The following is a 17,294-nucleotide window of genomic DNA, read 5'->3' on the forward strand; positions in this document are numbered from 1 at the left end:
ATGCTGACTTTTACCAAGTTCATTGCTTCTCAAAAAAACCAAGTAGATGTGTTAAAGTTTGTACTTGAGTAATAATAGCTAACTTTTCCAATGCCTTTATTATGCACTTGGAACTGTGACAAATACATTAAGTTTATAATTGTAATTAATCCCAAATCTGAGACAATGTGTCATTAAAATCTCGGAGGGCAGAGGTGCACTTCAAAGGGACTCTTGAGCTGAGGGAGCCAGCGTTTCTCTGGGTTTGGCCAGTGCATCATCCTGCTTTCTCAACCTCTTTTCCTTTCATAGGAACTTCCCAGACTGCCAAAGCCAGGCGTCGCCTGCTCCCTGTGGCTTTGACCCAGAGCGGGTGTGGTTTTTCTATGCAGCGAAGGGTGGTGATGCCAAACACAAACTTCTAGGTTAGAAATGTGTATGTGCCCCCAGCTGAAGGCCTGGAAGAGCGCTGGGGACACCTCAGCATATTCGTCTGCAAGAGGCATGTCTGCCAGACGCTATAGCGTGGCCTCGTCTACTTACCGGGTGTGTCTGAGCCCCTTCAGAATAAACATAGATTTATCTGGCTTATGAACTTTATTTATCTCTATTTATATAAGCTAATCCACCGACGCTTTATTTAAAGTCCCTAAATCCATAAAAATGAAAAGATTCTTAGAGTTTGAAGGAAAAGAAGCCTGTTTGCTTGAACAATGCCCAGAAAGGTAAAGAACAAAGTTGAAATTCCGTAGGAATAAAGAGAAAACTTGATTTAGAAAGAAGAGATCATTTTTGTGAAATGAGGTCATTTATGTGACAAAAAAAAAAAGAGAGAGAGAGAGAGAGAAAGAAAGAAAAGAGAGAGGGAGGAAGGGAAAGAAGGGAAGGGAAAGAGAAAGAAAAAAAAGACATAAAAAAGGGACCACTTAGGGGCAAAATATACATCACTCATGTTAAAGTACAGAATTCCTTGTGCTTTGCAGTGAACATGTTTGTTTGGACTTTGAGTCCTAAAGTAAATGTTTTTACATTTTGCAAAGTATAGCCATCCAGCAGTGTTCTTTCCACACTGCCCCACCTTGTAACACATCATAATCATAAAGTTTTAAGTCTTATATTCTCCCTTCCCCCCACTAGTCCACACCCAAGAAAATAGAGTTATCTTTTTTTATATAAGTGTGATCATGTGGGAACTTGTGTCAATTTCTAGATACGAGATGATATTTTAAATCTTTATTGGTGAAAGTCTTACATATGCCCCCTTTTTTCACCCATTGATCCCCTCCAGCCTACCCCCACTCCCACCCATCCCCCACCCCAGGCCTTCACCACCCTGTTGTCTGTGTCCATAGGTTATGCATATATACATACAAGGTCTTTGGTTGATTACCTCCCACCCGTCCACCCTCCCCTGCCTTCCCTCTGAGATTCCGCACTCTGTCCCATGCTTCCATGCATGAGACCATATTTTAAAATGACTTTAGGCTTAATACCTGTCACATATAACCCTGATTTGGATTATAATCAGAGTCATGACACTACATGTACACTCCACAGTATAACAATTACAGAAGGCTGACAACTCAAACATGCCAGCATTCTTTAAATTTTCTGAGAGTATGAGGTTTCATCGTAACACAGGAAGGAACTCTCCCCAATCGAAAGCACTCATAATTTCCCCAGATCATACACATCAGCCTAAGCTCACTGGGTTACTTAACAAAACAGGTGCGTTTGACAGTTCTATGTTACAGATTAGCCGTTGACTTACTGCTTTTAATGACGCCCGAAACATGGAGCCGGGCTATTTCTTGTTTGCTAAACCCGCATCCTCTGAGAATTTCTTCTGAGTGTTCTCCTAAGACCGCACTCCTGGTGGAAGGGACAGAAGCGGGGGTTCTGGAAAAAAATGGAACTGGCCTGGGGGCTACCACCTGCTGCTGATCCGTGATAAAAGAAGTGCTCATCTCCTCCTTCACCAGTTGAGAGATATCCTCGGCTGTCAGAACAGGGGTCACACAGGCGTCCAGCTCCCCAAAGACCTTGCACCATTCGGCTTGTGTCTTCTTGGCAAAGAGGCCTGCAAAGAGGGTCCTCAGCCGGGGCCAGTCTGGCGAGCTCAGCTGCTGGGGAAGTTTTGAAGGGTCGAGCCCGAGTCCTTTCAGAAAGAGCTCATAGAGGTGGGCTTCTATAGCCCCCACGGCCATGAACTTCCCATCCGAGGTCTGGTAGGTGTCGTAGAAGGGCGCGCCCCCGTCGTGTAGGTTGTCTCCCTTGGCTCCGTTGCCATAGTCCATCCTCTGCAGGTACCACAGCACAGAACTCGCATACGCTGTGCTTTCTATCACATTCGCATCAACTGTTTGTCCTTTCCCAGACCGGGCCCGTTCAAAAAGGGCCATCACCGTCCCCAAGGCGCCGAGAAACCCTCCGGCCGAGGAAGCCAGGAAATTGGGTGGTGCGTACGGCTTCTCGTGTTTCCGGCCAAAGGTGGACAGCACACCGGATAAAGCCAGAAAGTTAATGTCGTGCCCTCTGCGTTGGGAATACTTCCTGGATAACTTCATCTCCGTGGACACCTTCACGTGGACGAGTCTCGGGTTCTTCTGCAGCAGGTCCTCCGGCAGCAGCTTCCCCGCCCCCAGCACCCCACCGGGGACAGGGTCGATCAGCACATCGGCCTGAAGACAGATTTTCTCAAGGACCACGGCACCTTCTGGAGTGCTCAGATTCAGAGCCAGCGACCGCTTACCTCGATTCACAAACTCAAATATGTCTTTTTGGTGCCAGGCCACGCGAACCACCCGGGCTCCAAAGTCGGCCAGAATCATGCCGCAGAGGGAGGAAGGGTATCCCCCAGCCAGCTCCAGCACCCGCACGCTGCCCAAGGCCATGCCGGCTGTGCACCCGAGAGCTGGGAGCAGCCGCACTGTGCTCCAGGCTGTGGCTTTAAATGTAAGGTCAGGACACTCCGGGGCAACACTGGAGGAAAAAGAAAGAAAGAAAGAAAGCCCCGCCCATTGAAAAGTCAGTGCATACCTTTGAGATTTACTTTACTGGCTATCTTCCACCCTTCTCTGCTTTTATAGCGAGTCTCCTTTAGAATGATTACCAAATAAGAGTAATTGTCTCCTTGAGATCCTTATCTCAAACTGCTGTAAAGGATTATATACCCTTAAAGTAATCACATAATAACACAAAAATGAACAGAAATGTAAAATATCTCCATAGTGTTTTTATTGACACAGATTGAAATACTAAACTTTTGGATATATTGACTTAAATATATGACTTAAAATTAATTCCATCTATTTCTGTGTGTGTGTGTGTGTGTGTGTGTGTGTGTGTTTACTAGAAATTTTAATTATATGCATGGCTCTCATATTTGTATTGGATGGCATGGCTCAAAAGCTGGTGGCTCACATTACCACATACACTGCCCCTCCAACCAGAAGACTATCCAGTGTCGGGTAAGAAAATGTTGGTCATATGAATTAAAAAGAATATTTGAAACAAAAGTCTGACATCCTAATAGGTTATCTCACTCTCCTAGTTCTACTTGGCCCCCAACTTAGGCTTACAGGAACCAGGGAATCAGGACTGGTGAATCAGAATAAGAGAAACAATTGCTGAAAATCTTGTCTTTTCTTCAGAATTTAGAGTTTATGTTTAGTGGTATTAGAATTGGTGGTATAGCTGTCAACCCACAAAGCAATGGGTGTCTGTGAGGACATGGAAATATGTGCTGATATCTTAGGAGGTCAGCAGACTGTGCATTGGTGGAGGGTCTGCACACACTGAATGTCATGTGCAGAAGGATCTAGTCTCTGTTTATAACGTTGGCATCATGAAAAATGTAAGAAGGTATTGATCACTGCAAATGACAAAGATTAGGAAGGTTCATCTAAACATGGGGATTTTCCCTAAGAAGTGATCATTCCTGTATGTATCTAAATATTTGTGAAGTTTTGTGTTGTTGTTTTTTTGTTAGTTTGTTTTTTTCTTTTGACTGTAGTTTTATTATAAAAATAGTATAAACTCAAGAACAGGACTATTTCCTTCTAATGTTTGATAATGGGAAAATGCCTATGAAGAGAAATATGCAGAAGAAATTAATCATTACAACAGCCTTTGGCCAAATAATTTAAAACCATAATATTTGGAGATTATTTCATAGGATATAAGACTTAGTGTCAGATGTCACATCATTTTATGATTATCTTTATTAGCAGACATAAATCAGGAACAAAAGAGTCCTAATATAGTCATTGTGACCTAACAGTTCCTCTTGCTGAGGACAGCTAATGGATTTCTCACAGGGATCTTAGAGGACAATTGGCCATTTTCATCAGTTCAATTTACACGCAATTCACCACAAACTAGACAGATGGGGAAGCTTACTAGTGTGAAAAAGAGCCAGTGTTTCTCTCTCTATGTGAGAGGTACCAAAAGCATGCGATCATTCTGGAAGAAAAACACTTTTCAGTTGTTTCTGTTCTCTCTCCTATGAAGAAGGAAGCATGAGTACGGGGAATCTAAATAAACTCAGAGCCAAGGAATTTGCAATGACTTCAAAGATGTTTGCTGTCCATATTCGAATAAGGGTGTGTCCTGGGTTCTAGGAGCTCACAATTCTGGTTACCATAATAACTTCCATACGTGCATAGCATTTTGTTTCTCCCAAGGCCTTGGTGTCTGACAAAGGCTATAAGGTACATCTTGTAGGAAGACATGGTTATCACCTCTCATATGTTAGGATAACAAACTGAAAATACCCATTTTCCTTAGTAACCCAACATGGCCCTGACCTTCTCTCTACACCTGTCCTTGCAGCTACCACATATGTTTCGTAAAGGATAATTGGAGTCCATGAACGTAGTCCTGGAGTCTTTTCCTTGATCCAAACTGTTCCAACTTCCTCTCATCCTTTAGTCCTGGTTGTATTTTCTCACCGTTTCCATTCTGACTTTATCCTTCTTAGTTGACCCTCTGCACGAGTTTCCTTCCCTGTGCCTTGTCACTCCTCCCAACAGAGATTCTGCTTGTCCACCTCAGCTGCTGTCCCTCATGGAACACCCCTTCCAAACAGTCTCTGCGTTAGACAGTCTCTGCGTACCAGGTTCATTACGGCCCTTTCTGCAGAAACCTGTCAAAACAAATGGTAAAAATGTATTTATATACTCATTCTGATGTTTTCTGAAGGCAATGAACACAATGAGTAGAATTTCAAGTGTGCAGAAAATGATGGAAATTGGAACCATCTTCCTGCTTGCCCACGCTCTTCCTAGTAATGTTTGCTACTTGGTTGTTTTCTTCTGGTCCCTTTAGGTCAATGGGTTGAACATTCTATAAGGGACTCCTAAATCCGAGGTGGCAACCAGTATTTCAGCATTTGTCATTTATGAGACAGTCAGTTCCCTGTTTGACTTGACTTGCACACACCCACATGCAAACTCAACTACTCTTCTGGCCACTCTGTGAGTCTCTGGTGACCTTCTGGTTCCAGTATATCAGATCAGCATTTGACTATGTAAACATGGTTAGTACCCTCTGCACATTTTGAAAATTCATTGTGTATTTTCTTTTTTATTTCTAATATATGAATAATTCTTAGGTACTATTCCAATCACATTTCAATTTTTAAAAATCTATCCTGTGCTTTAGAAAAGCTACAGTCACTTGATCAACCAGTCAATCAGCTACAGTTTATTGACAATGAATATGGATGTATAGGAAAGTGTAGAGATTGAATAAAGTTGTCTGACCAGCTAGTTGAGACTTGAAGTTTGAGCCACAGTTTTTGGCTCATGGCATGTTCCTAAGTGACTTCTAGGCATAAAAATAATATTGACAGTTCAAGCAGTTCTCTGTGAAGCATGGTGTTCTTATAAAATTGAAGTTGCGTATTTTGGTTAATTAGTCTACAATTTCATTCCACCACTTCCTAATGACTTAGTTTCAGCTCTTCTGTCAATACGTCTACTATGTCCTGTTTATTCACGTTCGCATTTCAAAAGCCAATTTGACAGTTAGAATCTCTCTCCAACTTTTTCTCCAAGGGCAATTCTGGAGAAGAACACATTCTTCCTTTCCTTTAAAAATAATCAGAAAGTAAATACAAGTGCCAGCCCTGAGCAGCTTCTATTCTTTGGATTTCCCCATCAAAGGATCTCTTCCCTTACTTGGGAAGCCAATGTAGTTTCTGCTCATTCCTGACCCGGAACGTTTTCAAAAGTTCTTGCTTGGGCCAACAAATCATGGTCTCCAGTCTCCCCAGAGCCCCCAATGCCACCTGGAAAACGATCTGCAATTTCTCAGAAGGCATTCTCAGTTGTCCCACACAAGAGCATTTCCAATGTAATCTCAGAGAGTGGAGACAAATAAACTCCAAGATGAAGTAGTGATTAAGTTTGTGGCTCCAGAGCCAGGTTATCCAGTGTGAACTCGGGCTCCTTGTGATCTTGGGCAAATTAGTTGACCTATTTCCATGCTTCCCTTTCCTCAACTTTAATATGGTGATAATAATAGAGCAACCCCTCAATAGGACTGTAAAATGCTTGGAATAGTGTCGGACATTGCAAGTGTTCATAATTGTTAGTATTATTTAGAGAAAATAGAATATAGCAATTGGAAAACCACTCAACTACTGACACCAAACCTATAAACTAACTTTCATTTACTTACATCCTTTCCTTGGTTCTTCTATTATCAAAGGAGAGGTACTTCTAGGCTATGTAAGGTTCATTCCCCCGCCCCCTGTACTTCAGATACACACCATGTTCCCTGCTTTCTTAGGAATTGCATGCATTCTTACCCCTCACCCTCTTTCTCTCTGATATCTTAAATCCTACTCACCCCTCTTCACTACAATTTATCTCATCAGCATCAAATGTAGTCAACTTTCTCATTGAAAAAACAACCGTAATCTCTCTTAACTCAGCCACTGTAATGATTATCTCCTCTCCTACTATCTCTGCAAAGATGAAATGCTTGACAGAGTTACTTCTACTCTCTGTTACTCCCTTACTTCCATCATACCTCAACTTCTGCAGTCTGGCTCAGGATTCTCTCCACTAAAACTGCTTTCATCCATGTCTCCCTTCTCATTAAACCCACTAGACACTTGCAGCCCTTATAACACTTGAACTCTACTCGACACTGTTGAGTACTCCCTCCTTACAGCAATCTCTTCCCTCGGGTTCTCACACTTCACACTTCCTTAATTTTCCTCCATTATCTCTAGTTGTTTTTCTCAATTAACCAGGCCTCTGTCTTGGTCTCTCTTCCTTTTCTATCAATATTTTCTTTGTAGTTAGTGCTTTGGTGTTCTGTTTAAGAAATGTTTCTTTACCCTTAGGTGACAGAAAGATAATTTTATAGTATCCTATCAAGACTTATTGTTTTACCATTCATATCTAATTTCAACCCAACTGGAAATTACTGGTTTTGGTATGGTGTGAGAAAGGGATCAATTTTATTTTCCCCCATATGAATATCCAATTGATGCAGCGTCATTCAGTAAAAGGCCATCCTTTACCCACTGCTCTATTGTGTCACCTTTGTCATAAATAAAACATACCTATGCATGTGTGTGTCTCTTCCTAGGCTGTGTTCTGTTGCACGACCTGTTTGACTATACTTATATCAATACCAAGATTTATAATAGGTCTAGGTAACCAAGAGAGCAAATATTCTTACATTGTTTTCTTCATAAATTTTGTTGGGATTTGTTTTTACTGGAATTAGGCTTGCATTGAAAATATACATCAATTTAAGGAGGACTGATATCTTTACAATATTGACAATCCATAAATATGGTATATCCCCCAATTTATTTAGATGCCTTGAATGTATCTTAATAATACTTCTTTATTTACCAAGAATTACTAAACATCTTTCTTGGATTTATTTCTAAGCATTTTATATTTTTATAAAATTTAAATAGAATCATTGAAATTATATTTTGTAACTGTTTATTGCTGGCATGTAGAAATGAAATTGATTTTTGTAGTTTGTCACAAGGGTCAGCCCATGCTAAACTCATTTTATTTATTCTAATAATATATTTGTTGAATATTATCTGGATTTCTATGTAAATCTGCTTATAATCATATCATCAGTTTCTGAATCTCCAGTATAATGTTGAATAGAAATGACAATAAGTGTACTTGTCTCTTTCCCTAATATAATTTTTCTAATATTATTTTCTCTACAATTATTTCTGTGGTTAATCCCAAAGAGTAATAGTAGAATTACAGAATAGTAGAGCTGGAAGAAACTTCGAAGGTCATCAGTTGAAATACCAAGAGGTAGGTTGAATTTCTTAACCACACAATAAGAGAGAACAGGAATCAGAATGCAGATATTCTGACTGGTAGTTTAGTATTCCTTTCCCTATACAAAAAGTATTTCCAAAAAAGGAATGCAATTAAGGCCATTTATTTTTATTGCCTTAAGTTAGAGAGTGCTTGAAGTTCAAAGCTTTTAGAGTGGAATAACTTGTGGGCTATGTCACTAACAAAGCCACCACAAACAGGCCAGAAAAGGGGGCACCTCATTGGCAAATCTAATTTATTTCACTAAACCTCAGGAAGCTCCCAGAACGGGCACTTGTCTTATTCAATTTGGGAATGTCTAGTCATTTCACTGACCTTTCTCCTTGTTCCTATGTCAACCTATTCTGGCACCTTAAGGACAGTTGGTAGTGAACTATTTATAGGTGCCTCCTCTCCTTCAGTCTGATTTCCCATGAGATCAAAGGAAATGATTTTGTCCAGTTTCCTCTTTTCTCTTTGAAGTTAAACTACTGGCAGCTCATGACCCAGTGAAGAAACTTTCATCTGCCCCTTGCCATTGTCAGCACCTTCAATTCTATCATCCCCTTGTCCTCTCACTGGCCTCTGCTTGGTAAACCCCACCAACCTCACAATCTGATTTCACTGCTCCTTATAACTAGATGGCTGAGCCCTGATGGGACCTAGCAGGCATTAAATAGTATAATTAATTGATTTCAAGAGGCCATTGCAAATGGCAGTACAGATATCATAGGTAGTGCTAGACCTTTATTATGTAGCAGAGGAGACAAGGTTAACACACGTGGATTAATTAAAGAGCAGTAAATGATAATGTATGTATAATCTCTTGGCAAATCATCAGCATACAAATAAATAGCTCCAACACGTGGATAAGTTCAGAAGTGTTTAGCCTGGTGCCCATAGTCCTGACTTCTACATTGTAATTGCTCCTTTGTTCTCACAAGTTGTTACCCCCCCACCCCTGCCCCGTCATGTCATTTCTACTTACTGGTTCTTTCTTCCCTCCTCCCCAACCAAAGCCATTGAGGGAAATGTCTGCTTTGGGTATTCTTGGTTGGAACTTGAAATTCATTTTACTCCAAGAAACAGTGGTTAGGAATGATGTAAATACTTCAGTCATATTACAGGTTAAATGGGCTTTTGTGAACTGACTATTTATAACTATTTCTTTGGAAAAAACTGTTCTGAATACAAAATGACCTGCTTTCAAATGAAGTTTCGGAATAAAGACCCTTCTTTTAGTTTCAAATACTCAAAACAAAGCACTTAGGAAGTGTGTCCCGCCAGTGCCATGAGACTCCTTCCTCAGCAATGTGCATTGTCTTCTGATCTTCCATGTGCAAAGGAATAAGTATGGACGTATCGAGCATTAAAGCAGAGTGGGACACTTGTTCTTTGTTTCCATGGAGACGCGGTACTCCTCATGGTCTTGACCCGTACAAGGGTAAAGAGGGTTAAAAATATTTCAGGAGAACTGAGAATAGACTGCACATGCTTTGTGTACAGCTCCCAAGTCTGCAAAGTGAACAATGTTATCTTGGTTTGCACTCCTGGTCTAACCCAAGGAAGATAGCTTTTAGAATAGATATTGTTCATAATCATGAGGCTGCTAAATAATATAAGTGGAGTCAGATCTGAAAAGGACAAATTCCCAGTGTGCTCTTTGGCAATGTTACCCAAAGTGTGGTCTGCAAATCAATAGCATCAGCCTCACAGGGAAGATTGCTAGAAATACAGATTCTTGAGCCTGAACCAGAATCTGAATCTCTGGGGTGAGACCCAAGTGCCTGGGCCTTTCCAAGTGATTTTTATGCACAACAAAGACAACTGGTGCTGGACTTGTCTTCTCTGCGCTCTGTGGATGCAGCATTGGTGGTAGTCTGCTGGGACTTGTAAAGTTCCCATAGCCCCCAGAGATGCCTCACTGGCCATATTGGATCAGTGTGCTAAGCATGGGGCCTGGCACAGAGCAGGCACTTAATAGTTGTAGAATGAATGGATGTACATGGCCCCATGCACTGTCTGCTTCTCCTTATACTCTATATACTTCTTACTACCTGTTATTAACTGAATCATCTCCCCCTACAAATTCATATGTTGATGTGCTAGCCCATAGTATGGCAGAAAGAAATGGTATTTGGAGATAAAGTCTTTAATGGCATAATTAAGTTAAAATGAGGTCATTAGGGTGGACCCTAATCTGGTAGGACTGGTGTTCTTATAAGAATAGATTAGGATATTGACATACACAGTATGAATTCCAGAGAAGAGACAAGGAGGAGACAGCTGTACTCCTGCCCAGGAGAGAGGCCTCACAAGAAACTAACCCTGCTAATACCTTGAAATTGGACTTCTAGCATCCAGAACTGTGAAAGAATAAATCTCTGTTAAGCCCCCTAGTCTATGGTGGCTTTCTCACAGCATCCAAAGCAAACTAATACACTTCCCCACCTCTGCCCGCACACATCTGGAGTGCTTTATACAAAGTTCTGCCCAGAGTAATTGCAAATTCCTATAGCAACACATCACTGGCCTTTAGAGTGGGGATGGCACATGAGATTTTCTTGTTGGACCATTTGTGCAGATCATCTATGCGCAGTCCTGACTCAGGTGAGAGTGGGCTCTTCTGTGCTCTGATGTCCAACCAGGGAGGGAGGGCAGCCTCAGCCTTACACTCAGGAGGTCAGAGTTCATGTTCACCACTAACTACATGTGTGTCTGTGGCAAAATTCCTTCACTCTGGACTCATTTCTTCACATATAAAAGGGAGACATTAATGATCTCCATATTGACAATTCGCTCTCTGTGACTGGGGTGTTGAAAGGGTCAAGTGAGGCTACATATGTAAGAGCATAAAAATGCTTTGTAAGTGGAAGTGAGGATGTGGACTATTGTTCTCGCTTTATTATGAGGACTATTATTAGCAAAGCAGCTCAGGCTCTATAGCTTGGGCAGAGCAACAGCTGGGAGCCCACAACAAAGCATCAGCTCCACTCAGCTAAGTCACCTGGTGGAATCTAAGGACCTCAGATCCAGCCCAGCAGCCATACACTCAGAAAGTTGCCAAAGGTCGTATAAACATGTTTGTATTTTTTAATCTATTTGTCACTGTACATTTTCACCTCAGCTTCAGTGTGTGTGTGTGTGTGTGTGTGTGTGTGTGTGTGTGTTCCAACTCTAAGCAGACCAAGGTAACACATCTATAATTTGGCTCCATTTTGCCTGTCTCCTTCATTGAAACCATCCCATTCCTTCCTACTCTCATTAAAGCATGCCTGTTATCTTGGATCAATATGGGTATAATTTGATTGAAGATAAAGGCCCCTTATTTCTGAGTTTAAGTCATCAGAACAAAGAAATCATGTCAAGGACTCTGTTCGGCCAGGAAATGCAACAGATTGAGTGCTAAAGGACACCAGACAAAACAAGGGAATGTTTTGAGAGATTGTTGATGGAGTTTAGACTCAAAGGCTTCTATTTAATTCAAACCACATAACAAATGATGGTGATATCATTAATATAAATATCCCACATGGGCCATCGTTTTCCCCTCCCATTTCATAGCACTGACATCACTTTTGCATATTATATCAATGGCATTTTCCATATTCTGCTGAAAGGTCACAATTCTGTTAGTAATGAGATTCAGTCCCCAGCCAAACTATTCCAAGACACCACCGCCCATTTCCCAAACAGTTTTGAGGGCAGCTTCCAACAGTATGAATTCCAGAGAGCAGATGTCTCCTTGGGTGTAAGCCATGAGTTGAATTGGGGGTAGTCCACTCCTGATTTCTTTGGTCACTGGAGTGATGGTCAGGCCACCTAAGAGGGCACAGAGTAGCAACCAATGTCCAGGAGGATGGGGATCCCACAGAGGATGAAAGCCAAAGGGCCCAGTGCCACCATCTCTCTGGGTCTACCCCCCAAATCCTTGCTAGTGTAGACACGGTTGTCAAACAATGAATTCCTAAAACAAGACTGGTAGGCATAATTTGCCTGAAGATTAAGACTTTTTTAGCATGAAGCAGAACTGGATGGAGACCTGGCTCTGTTTCTTGCATAGCTGTGTGGCTTTAAACAAATTGTCTAGCCTCTCTGTGCCTCAGGAACCCAGCTGTACAATAGGGATGGCAACAGTCTCTTCCTCAGAGGTTTTGTTGTAAGGATTTAAAAATAAGGCATGTAAGTAAGCCTTCCATAAATGCTGGCTCTATTATCACTATTAATGGGGATTTCAGGGTTGAACTTAACTTGAATCTCTGCGGCACTCGTCCTGTTGGGACTGGAGAAAGGGAGTAGAGGTGCATTTGACCACACTTGTTGAATTTGGTGATTCTTAGAACAGAAGGGGAGAGAAGAGCAACTATGACAGCATTCATTGGAATCCTCAGAGAATATGTAATCAGTTACACATCTCGGTCTCTTTGTAAATGTGAATCTTTGCATGGGTCCATTCTGAGCTCATTTGCTAAGTCAATAGCATTTGTTTTCATTTCCCAGTCTGATGTAACTACACGCTTTTTACATTTCTTTAGCAACCCTGGCTTCCTTCCTCCAGCATCCAGTGATTTCTCCATTCCCACCCGAGTTAATAGAAAGGTTAGATTCCTGCCATGTTAGTGCGAATCAATGCAACATGCTAGCCCTCCCAGGAGTGTTTGCCTTTCGAAGGAGAATGCACAAGAGAAAGAGGATCTTCTGATTACTATGTTGGGGGAATGACACAGACATAGATTACCTGGATTTCAGCAGAGCAATTGACAAAAACTTTCAATGTCCATGTGGAAGAGATGGAGAGACAGAGACCAGAAAAGAGCACAGCTGTATTTATAACTCACTGAATTCCTTGACCAAAGAATGCTTATTGAAGAAAAAAAAGGCACAAGAAGGTGGTGTCCCTGCAGAGGGTCACAGGGCTCTTTCTGAGGCCACATCTGGGCCAACATTTTTATCAATAACTTAAAGAAAAACTCAGATGGCATGCTGAACAAGCTCATGGATGTCTGGATTTGTAGCTGGTACATTCTGATGATTAAGACTATTCCATGTTCTTATCTGACCTAATCACTGGGCATGATGGGTCAAATAGTCCTCATTAATTGCATTCCTGCTCAGCCCAGGCAATATGCCGGGCCATTTGCACATGTGATCTCTATCCTTCCACTATAAATAAGGAAGTTTATGCTCATCGTGGTTAAGAAACTTGATGGGATGTTACAGATAAGTGGAAGAACAGGTTTGGAACTTGAATTCAGATCCATACAAGTCCAAAGTCTATGCTCTGCCATTACCTTAATCATTCTACTGTAAATTCTGCACTTGCCCTCCAAATACAAGTGCACATGTTATCTAGTGGAGGGGCAATGTGTCTGCACATACAGATGCAAGGGAGAGGAAAGAAGAGAGAGGGGGGACAAGGTCTGCTTTAATCTGTGCTAGCCATCATGGCCAATGGGAAGGAGCTGATGACATTTAGTTTGGCTAATGGAGACCCACTAGTTCTCTTCAGATATTTTAAGGGCTGTTATGTGGAAGAAGTATTAAGGGCAACCCAGGGAGGTGGATCTTAATTCAAAGTGAGCTGGACCTTTCTAAGATGACAAGCACTGTCTGTCTACGCAGCAGGCCCTTCCTGAGGGGGCATCTTGTCCCAGGAGCTCCTGAGCTCCAGATCAGATCACTTCCCATCGGAGGAGATACAAGCAGGCCACAGAGCAGGGACAAAAGTCTCCACTTGACAGATGTCCTGGTGGTATTCCTCATACTCTAGCACCTGGGATGGGGACACATTTTGGGACAGAGGGAGTTCTTTCTATCCTTAAATGTACCTCACAGGTTTCTGCCTCTTCTACTGAATATGCAAAAATTAGGCGCTAGAGATGGCGTCCCATTATACAAATGCCAGCAAAACAGTGGCCTAATTTAGTCCTTTGTTTGAAGGAAAGGCCTAAAAAATCCCTCAAGCAGGCTTCTGGGGGGAAGAAAACCCTCGAAAGTACAGCAGGGCTGCTTTGAGGAGCACAACGTGGGCTTTGTTCTGCCGGGCCGGCCTGTGCCAGCGGCGCAGTGAGCAAATGGAAAACCGTCCTGGCAGAGCGTGTTCATCAGCCTTGCCATCTCCCATTATTCACAGATTCGTACACAGACCTTCTTGCTGGGATGCTCACGCGCATGCATTTGGGCTACACGGAGACGCTGTTTTCTTTTAATTTTCAAGGCAGTAAACCAGGAAGAGCTTCAGACACCCTCCCAGTAACTGGAATACCAACAATGAAACACACCAAGCCCACAGCCTGCCTGATTATTTCCCAATTTTCTCTTTATGCCGGTTCCAGCCCGGAGCCCCTGCCAGATGCAGAAAGCTTCCTCCATGGCAGCACACATAGTTTCCATTTCCCAGCTGAGAGCCAGCATCCAAGAGGATCTTCTGATTTGAAACTGAATGAAACAAAAGATGGCCCAGAACGCCGCGCAGCCAGGAAGCAGAGGCTCACCAGCCAGAAACCTCTGCCGTGTCCCAGAAACCCCGTGGGACAGGGAGAGGGCTAGCATGCTTGCCACACAGCCTCCCAGCGGTTCTCCTACCAAAGATTTCTTCAGGTTCTTGGTACAATTTTGTTAAACCACATTCCACATTATATGCACAGACGTGTGCCCTCTGTCTCACTCTCTTCTCTCTCATACATACAGGATTTCACCCTCCATTTATTTATTTTTTTTTTAAATATTTTTATTGATTTTAGAAAGAAAGGGAGAAGGAGAGAGAGAGAGAGAATAATCAATGATGAGAGAGAATCACTGATGGGCTGCCTCCTGCATGGCCCCTACTGGGTACTGAGCCCACAACCCGGGCATGTGCCCTTGACCGGAATTGAACCTGGGACCTTTCAGTCCTCATGCCGATGCTCTATCCACTGAACCAAAACAGTTAGGGCAGTCATTTATTTTTTTCATTCACTTCTTTCATTCATTAATTCAGCAAACATGTATTGAACATCTCATAATCCATTAATTTCTCCAACATTTCTTAAGCACTCATCACAGGCAAGACTGGGTGGGTTAAAGAAGTTGATATGAAGTTTCTGCTCAGTAGCAGGACCTTCACACATTGAATCCTTCCTAAGTGTTTGGCGCTTTCTAAGAGCTTTTGTCTATGTGAGAAAGGTTCTCAACTGTGTATCTCCAACCCTGACTGCTATCCTGAGCCACAGTCAGTTTTCAACCTAGATGCCGGCTAGAACAGCGTCATCCTGAATGTCCCACTGACACCCCAACTTTGCACATGTTCAGAACTGACCTTATGTCCTCCTCCTCTAAGCCTGGATTTCTTCCTGATTTTCCTTTCCTGTTAGACACAGCCATCTTTGCATTGCATGGGCTCAGGCTCAAAAAATATCTTTGATATTCCTATACACTTTACCCAAGACAGCAGTGAATTTCACCTCCAAAATGTCTCTCATTGGCACATGTTATGTATCAACTTTCAAATATACGATATTTAAATTTTCAAATATACAACACAGTATTGTTAACTACCTTCACTATGCTTTACATTACATCCCCAAGACTTATTTATTTGGTAGCTGGAAGTTTGTACTTTTTAACCCCTTTTCTCCATCCCATCTCCTTTTATCGTTCATTCCCCGCTCATCCCTTTTCATGAAAATGTTTTGTTCATTTAGTCTCTTGTGCAAAATAACACTTACCTTGAATAGACAGCCCCTTTCAATGATTTATTCAGCAGCGTGCTGACCTGGTGAAGCTCTGGCTTCGAAAGGGGAAATGAGCTATAAATAAGCATTGCATGAGCAGGAGAGACAAGAATTCAAGGGAGGAGAAAGCACTTACCAGCACAGAGGAGATAGGAAGGTTTCGTGAGGACCTGGGCTGGAAGGCTAAGTCTGGGGGGATTTCTGCTGGCAGAAACTGGAAAGAGGGCACCAGGCAGGGGTAATGGCATAAGAAAAGGCAGGAAAATCTAGAGAGTGTCTGCAAAGGGTATTTCACCAGTGTGAGTGGGCATCCTGGGGAGGAGTGGGGGGTAAGGCTATATTGTAGAGAATATGCCATGCTAGGGTAATACCTTGTAGGTAATGAGTAGAAAAATGACACTGTGAGAATGTGAATTAGGGAGATTATTTTGGTGGCAAAGTGCAGGATGAACTAGAGTGTGGAACTATGAAGTGGGGGAGACCAGTTAAAGGTTCTGGATCTAGAAGGGGCAGGAAGTAAAGATAATGTGACGAGCTGAGGAAATAGATGCTGAAGGTGAGAAGAGGTGAGGTCACAAAGGGGGGTGGGTATGATTAGTCAGCAGAGGGTATCATTAAGCGAGACAATCTCCGCCTTTACCAAGAATGTTAGAGATAGAGATTAGCTATTAAGTAACACTTCCCAGAATGATCAGGTAGCTTGGGTGTGCGTTTGTAAGCAAGAGGCCATATTAAGAACCTGTTGTAGAGAATGAAACAAATAAAGTTGAAAAGTTGCTTCCCTCCTGAATCCAGTTCCGTTCACAGTATCATCACTAAACCCTCCTTCTTCATCTTTCCTTCCTAGGACTCATCTCCCTTCCTCTTGGACTCTGATACTGTCACAGGCACTTCACAGTGTGTGAGGGACAAACCTCAATGGTCAGAGTTCCCGGGCCCCATTAGCCGCTTCTCCAACAACTCCCATGGTGGTCACACTTCCCTATATCATGGTGATTGGGGACTGAAGGGAGTAATTAAAGGCAAGTGTCCACCTACGAGAGGACCTTCTACTAATCACCTGGGGTAGTTTGTTAAAAATCAGCAGATTGTCCGGACCATTCCCAGTGATCTTGGTTTAGAAAGTCAAGGGAGGGACCTGGAAGTCTATATGTTTAGCCAGTTTTCAGGTGATGCTCATTGGGGGTGGTCCACTGAACACATTTTGAGAAACACCACCAGGGAGAGCATGGCTGTTATAACATTTCCAAGAAAATTTTCAAAGCAAAATGTACAAATCACTTACTGT

The 17,294-nt window shown here is 42.4% G+C and overlaps 1 protein-coding gene across 1 annotated transcript; it reads right to left on the reverse strand.

Annotated features, from left to right (window-relative positions):
* Nucleotides 1-1,727: 1,727 nt before the first annotated feature.
* LOC103301596 (alpha-methylacyl-CoA racemase-like) lies at nucleotides 1,728-12,611 on the reverse strand. Its single transcript, XM_054722687.1, has 3 exons — nucleotides 12,546-12,611; nucleotides 4,932-5,125; nucleotides 1,728-2,961 (listed from the first exon to the last, which is right to left on the reverse strand). The coding sequence occupies exon 3, from the start codon at nucleotides 2,871-2,873 to the stop codon at nucleotides 1,728-1,730; it is 1,146 nt and encodes a 381-aa protein (XP_054578662.1). The 5' UTR covers nucleotides 2,874-2,961; nucleotides 4,932-5,125; nucleotides 12,546-12,611.
* Nucleotides 12,612-17,294: the final 4,683 nt, after the last annotated feature.

This window comes from Eptesicus fuscus, chromosome 10 (assembly GCF_027574615.1).
Source record: "Eptesicus fuscus isolate TK198812 chromosome 10, DD_ASM_mEF_20220401, whole genome shotgun sequence".
Taxonomy (NCBI): domain Eukaryota; kingdom Metazoa; phylum Chordata; class Mammalia; order Chiroptera; family Vespertilionidae; genus Eptesicus; species Eptesicus fuscus.